The sequence below is a fragment of the Engraulis encrasicolus genome, chromosome 15 (assembly GCF_034702125.1).
Source record: "Engraulis encrasicolus isolate BLACKSEA-1 chromosome 15, IST_EnEncr_1.0, whole genome shotgun sequence".
In the NCBI taxonomy this organism is placed as follows: domain Eukaryota; kingdom Metazoa; phylum Chordata; class Actinopteri; order Clupeiformes; family Engraulidae; genus Engraulis; species Engraulis encrasicolus.
The window spans coordinates 39,807,295-39,813,521 of NC_085871.1; the positions used below are offsets into that span (position 1 = coordinate 39,807,295).

Sequence of the window (6,227 nt, forward strand, 5' to 3'; positions counted from 1 at the left end):
TGTGCGTGCGTGCGTGCGTGCGTGCGTGCGTGTGTCTGTGTGTGTGTGTTAGTATGATGAAGAACTCTGTGGGAATGAGGCGAGGTGAAATACACATAGTAGAGTAGATGTACAGTAACACCACACTTGGGTGGTCTGCAAGACACACGGCCACTGCATGGCAGACACCAGGGATGGACTGGGAGAAATGTGCCACTATCATAGAGACAGATAAACATTCACACCAGGGTAAAGTTCGGTACTGAATTAGAAGGCCCAGGGAAGTCTGGAATGCTATTTTGATTTAGGCCGTAGTAGCATCTAGCTATACACAGGGTGCTACTCTCTTTCATATATACAGTATGTAAATACACACGTGCGCGCACGCACGCACAGACACACACACACACAGACAAACACGCACACAAACACACACATGCACACGCGCACACACACACACACACACGCGCGCGCGCGCACACACACACACACACACACACAAACACGCACACAAACACACACACACACACACACACAAACACACGCACAGGCACACGCATACACACACACACACATGCTAAAGCTAACACAGTCATGCACACAAACAAGGCTCTGCCGTCTTACGTAATGTTAGCGCTCAGGGGCCTGATTACAGCACAGATGGCGCATCTCCTCTGCTCTAAATCAAGACAGGAGCACAGCAGCAGCGATGCTCCGAGACTCTACTAACAGTCTACTAACTCTCTGTGGAACTGGGACTCCAGCCAAAAGGCAGCTCACGAAAACCTAAAGAAAGGTTGTTTTGAGCTTTTGAAACTTTCCAGACACTGAATTTTCTCCACAACAATGTAAGATTCTTACAATTACACTGTATTACGTAAATAGGGCACTCAATTATAGAGATCCATTGTGTAACACTTTTGGGTATTATTAGGTACTATTTGCTGAAAAAGCTTAAAGTGATACTGTCCCATTTTTGGAAATTAGCTTATTTTACACCTCCCCTTGAGTTAAATAATAGGGTTTTGCCGTTCTGTTGTACTTTCAAGCGTTCTCTGGGTATGGCAGTGGAAATTTTTACCTCCAAGCTAGCAGTTAACATTGAGTCCTATGAGACCAGTTAGCTGTCAGCTGGTCTCATAGGACTCAGCGTTAACTGCTAGCTTGGAGATAAAATTTGCACTGCCATACCCAGAGAACGGTTGAAACCGTAAAAAACCTATTATTTAACTCAAGGGGAGGTGTAAAATCAACTTATTTCCAAAAATGAGACAGTATCACTTTAACTACATCATAACAATGACATCGTAAAGAGTCTTAAGTAGCAGATTAAGACATGGTCATCACCATTTTGATGACAATAACATAGGGTATAGGTGATAACATGGGCTCTGCATGAAAGGGTTAACTGTATACATGGGTTCTCAGTGTTTATCAACACGATGTTATGAGGAGGGGCAAGACACTGGCAGCCAACCATGTGAGCTATTTTTTTGACCGACAGCTGTTTCCAACAATCAGAGGTTGAGTTGTGCACAGCTAGGTTCGCACAGTCAGGTTATAAACAAAATTTAGAACCCATGTATTGGAAGGAAGCTTTTTAAAATTACTTTTAGTTTTACATTTGATACCTCTCCACAACAATTCTAGAGTCTAGAATTCAAGTACACCATTCTCTAGAACTTCCACTCCCCTAGCATTCTCTCAGCAGTCCGGCCTTTAAGGTTAAGGGTGCTTCTCTGAGTCAGCAGTCTTGTTCAGTTTGAGTGGGATATTTATAGCACACGGAAACAACTGTTTGTGAGTAAACAGGCCCAAACAGTTAAATAATATATCTTTTCTTGTAAAATACCTACACTTACACAGGATCTTAAACTAGAATGCCCGACAGTGCAGGTTAACATGAGGCATACAACAGGCCTAAACCATTTAAAAATATATCTTTTCTTGTAAAATACCTACACTTACACAGGATCTTAAACTAGAATGCCTGACTGTGCAGTTTGACAGGAGGCCTACAACAGGCCCACACAGTTAAAGAAATATCTCTTTTCTTGTAAAATATCTACACTTGTGAGGAGGGCATTATTCAGGCATGCCTCGTGTGCAGTTTGACATGAGACATGGGGCATGGGTGCAACTTTACGCACAGTACCATGTGGTCACATGGAGGCGACTGACATGTGGTGTGTGGATGACGTCTGTGTGTGTGTGTGTGTGAATGTGTGTGTGCGTGTGTGTGTGCGTGCGTGCGTGCGTGCGTGCGTGCGTGCGTGCGTGCGTGCGTGCGTGTGTGTGTGCGTGTTCGCGTGCGTGTGGGTGCGTGGGCAGGTGGGCATGCTTGTGTGCTGTGTGTGTGCATGCGTGTGTATATTTGTAGCTGCCCTGTAAAGTGATTGTTTTTAAAAATGCCATCATGAACTGAATTCAAAATTGTTATTGTTATTGTAATTTTACAGAGACTAATTTGCCGCCATGGCCGATTTCCCATGTACTCCTCAACTGTGAGACAGTCAGAAAATGGTAACTGCATATAGGTCAGACAAATATAGCGGCTCAAATATGTCCCTTAGCCTCTTTTGCCTAGTCATCTGAGACACACACGCGCGCACGCACATGCAAACACACATACACACACACACACGCGCGCGCGCGCGCGCACATGACCGCAAACACGCAGGTGCGCACACACGATCACACGCACCCGACCGCACACACGCAGACACACACACACACACGCACATGCATACGCACATGCACACGACCACAAACATGCAGGCACGTACGCTCACACTCACACACACACATGTACACACACACACACACACACACACACACACACACACACAGCCTAGTCTAATTTCTGTTCCGAGTCAATGCTGTGACCTCCTATCAAGTTAATTAATGTGTGTTTCTATTAAAAACTAAAATATTTGACCTATTTGACCTGCCTTAGGTCAGCGTTTGAGGTCTACTGATTCAGTTTCTCATAGGAAATTAATTTTAATATACGACTACTATAATAATAGTCTCAGATCTGTACTGACAAGGTCATGTTTTCATTAAAAAATAAATAAATAAAATGTAGCAAAACAATGTATAAGTTTAGTTTTGCTTAGTTTTGTTTTGCAGTGTAGTGCTGCAGTGGCAACATCAGCTTTTCAGAGAATATTTCAAACCCCTCTTCATGTTTTGAATTTGTCTTTTGAATTTGTCTTCATCTGACAAAATACATGTATTTTAAATTCCCTAAATAGCTACTGTGGGGGAAGCATATGATAAATAGCAACAGGCATCTATTTACATCCTCTATCTTGTGTATAGAAAGAATGGACACCTTTGTAGGGATGGGAATCTTCACCATCATGGCGATACGATACACATCTCGATACACTACCAACGATTCGATACATTCACGATTCATGGAATTTCCAGTGATAAGATACGATACGATTCTCTGACCTCCTGCGATCCGGTGCGATACAGTGCGATCTAATTTGAAAACATCGCGATCCAGTGCGATACGATACGATACGATACGATGCAATGCAGAAGAAAAGTACACAATGGAATACATAGTTCAAGTTATGGCACTCGAAGCATTAAAGCTGTGCCTTTTATTTTTAAACATAGGAAGTGCAACTTAGAGTGATAAATTGTAGGTCTCTCTGGAACATTAGGATACAAGTGTAACCTTTAACAAAATTAAGATTTCTCTTTAGTGCATGTTGTCAAACAATTTAAGCCCAACACAAAGGCATGTTTTCCAGCTAAGCCTTTAAAAGTGCTTGACAGATTCATGAGGTAAAACAAATAAAATGGGCTAATACAAAAGGTGCAGGTCAGGCTCTCTGAAACTTAAGGATAGAAGTGTAACCTTTAACAAAATTAAAATTTCTCTTAAGTGCATGTTGTTGAACAATTTAAGCCCAACACAAAGGCATGTTTTTTCTTTAAAAGTGCCTTATACATGAGGTAAAACAAATAATATGGGCTAATACAAAAGGTGCAGGCCAGGAGAGTCCACCCACTATAAAAACAAAAGATCTAAAGAAAAACATTGAGAGACACATTACATTTTCCCCCAAATATACAATGCACACCATAGATGAGTACACCCCATTTGAAAAGTAACATTGAGAACAATATTTTAATAAGCACACAAGTTATTTCCAAAATGTGCATAGGTAAAAATGCTTTTTCCAATATGTGCATACAATATCTGATGAGAAAAGTAAGGTTAATATTAATAATTTAACTGAAATGACATGTTTCCATTTACTCAGTGCATATTTTGGAAATAACGTGTGTTCTTATTGAAATGTAGTTCAAAATGTTACTTTTCAAAAGGGGTATACTCATTATCTCTGTGCACTGTGATTGTGCACTGAATGATTCATCAGTATGAGCAAATGGACATAACAAGGGAGTAACCGTTTCCCATCTGGAAATTAAGACAAGTGAATCCAAACATTTAACCCAGATGGATCTTTTTCAAGTTCTTTTTAAGAAAGATCAATTGATCAACATGGTCAGGGTGCAGGAGACTACGTTGGGCAGTGACAATATTCCCTGCACTGCTAAAGACTCGCTCAGAGGACACACTAGTTGCTGGGATGGACAAGTAATCTTTGGCTAAAGATGAAAGGAGTGGCAGGTCCACCTGCTTTTTCCACCACTGCAACACATCACCACCTAGTTCTAAAGAATCTCTCTGTCTGTATTTTGAAATTTCATCCTTAGCTTTCTCCCTCATGCTCTTCACTGGTGTTCTTGTGGCGATGAACTCTCCAAACAGCTGGTCCATGGCAGTCTTCTTTTTAGGAGAGGGCGAGGCATCATCATCTATGGAACACATGTGCAAGACAATTAGTATATGAATATGACCAGCCAACACAACACACTGTTTAACAATGACAACATACAAGTCAACATCTGATGTGCTGTGTTAAAAAGATTATCCCCATGGGCCAATACATATTTATATTTTATCTTTGTCAATGAACAGTATATTATTCACTCATACACAGTCGAAACACACCTCTCCTTTCCCCTATGCTGGGGCTTCCGTCGTCTCCTTCTTCATCTGCCTCTCCTTCATCCAGTGCAACACTGTGTCCTGCCTGACAATACAAATCAAAAAGAGTATTTTTTAGTTGACAAAAAATGTATATAACAAGTGTTAGCAAAGAAGATTGAAATAGCATTTGTCCAGACTCCAAATTGAACATAATACATGTTATACAGACAACAAATTGATCCTTGTAATAAAGCACACACATAGCAGTAAAAAATATAAACAAACAAAAATACAAATTAATTAGATTTCATTCAGCTTAACATTAGATGCAAAGCAAAATAACATAAAAATGGAGAGATCTATAGCGTGTGTGTGTGTGTGTGTGTGTGTGTGTGTGTGTGTGTGTGTGTGTGTGTGTGTGTGTGTGTGTGTGTGTGTGTGTGTGTGTGTGTGTGTGTGTGTGTGTGTGTGTGTGTGTGTGTGTGTGTTTGTGTGTGTGTGTGTGTGTGTGTAAGAGACAGAGATGGGGAAGGTGGTCACATTCTATAAATTAAAAGGGGGAAAAAAAACAATATAATTACCTTCTCGTTCATCTTCACCACCTCTGCTGTTATTTTCATGAAGATGAGGTCTCTGGAGTCGACATCATCAAGGAAAGCCAGGTCTTTGAATCGGGGATCAAGGGCAGATGCATTGTTGAGGAGTTCTTGGAGATCCAAGTAACGATCAGAAAAATCTTGTCTGAAGCGCTGCTTCATATCTGCAATGATTGGCAGGTCAGTGTTGTCTTCAGAGAATTGTTTGTGGAGTTTAGCTTGTATTGGGGCGATCATTGAGATGGTTGGGCTTTTTTCTTCACTTAGAAGTGTAGTGGCCACTTTGACAGGGGACATCAGCTTGATGATTTCCTGTATCAGAGTCATGTCGTCCTCATTCACTGCCAACAGGGCTTCTCCCCTCCTCACCCTCCTGGACAGCATAGCGTTCAACAGAGCCGGATGTTGCTCCCAGAATCTCTCGAGCATGTCCACAGAGCTGTTCCATCTTGTACAGACGTCGTGGATAAGCTTGTGGTTGGGTAGGTGTAGCTGGGACTGTATTTCCCTCAAAACCTCAGCTGCTTGTGGGCTTTTATGGAAATAGGTAACGACTTTTCCTCACCTTCACCAACAACTCTGACACCCTGTCCATCTTCAGTGCCTTTTGCGAGGCCAAGTTTAACGTGTGG

At 41.6% G+C, this 6,227-nt stretch overlaps 1 protein-coding gene across 1 annotated transcript in view; it reads right to left on the reverse strand.

Moving 5' to 3' along the window:
- Nucleotides 1-6,024, reverse strand: part of LOC134464274 (uncharacterized) — a 94,418-nt gene extending 88,394 nt beyond the window's left edge. The window contains exons 1-3 of the mRNA XM_063217745.1: nucleotides 5,581-6,024; nucleotides 5,021-5,102; nucleotides 4,531-4,824 (exon numbers count right to left, since the gene is read on the reverse strand). Coding sequence (XP_063073815.1) covers nucleotides 4,531-4,824; nucleotides 5,021-5,102; nucleotides 5,581-6,024 — 820 coding nt within the window. The remainder of the gene's footprint in view (nucleotides 1-4,530; nucleotides 4,825-5,020; nucleotides 5,103-5,580) is intronic.
- Between the last annotated feature and the right edge of the window lie 203 nt (nucleotides 6,025-6,227).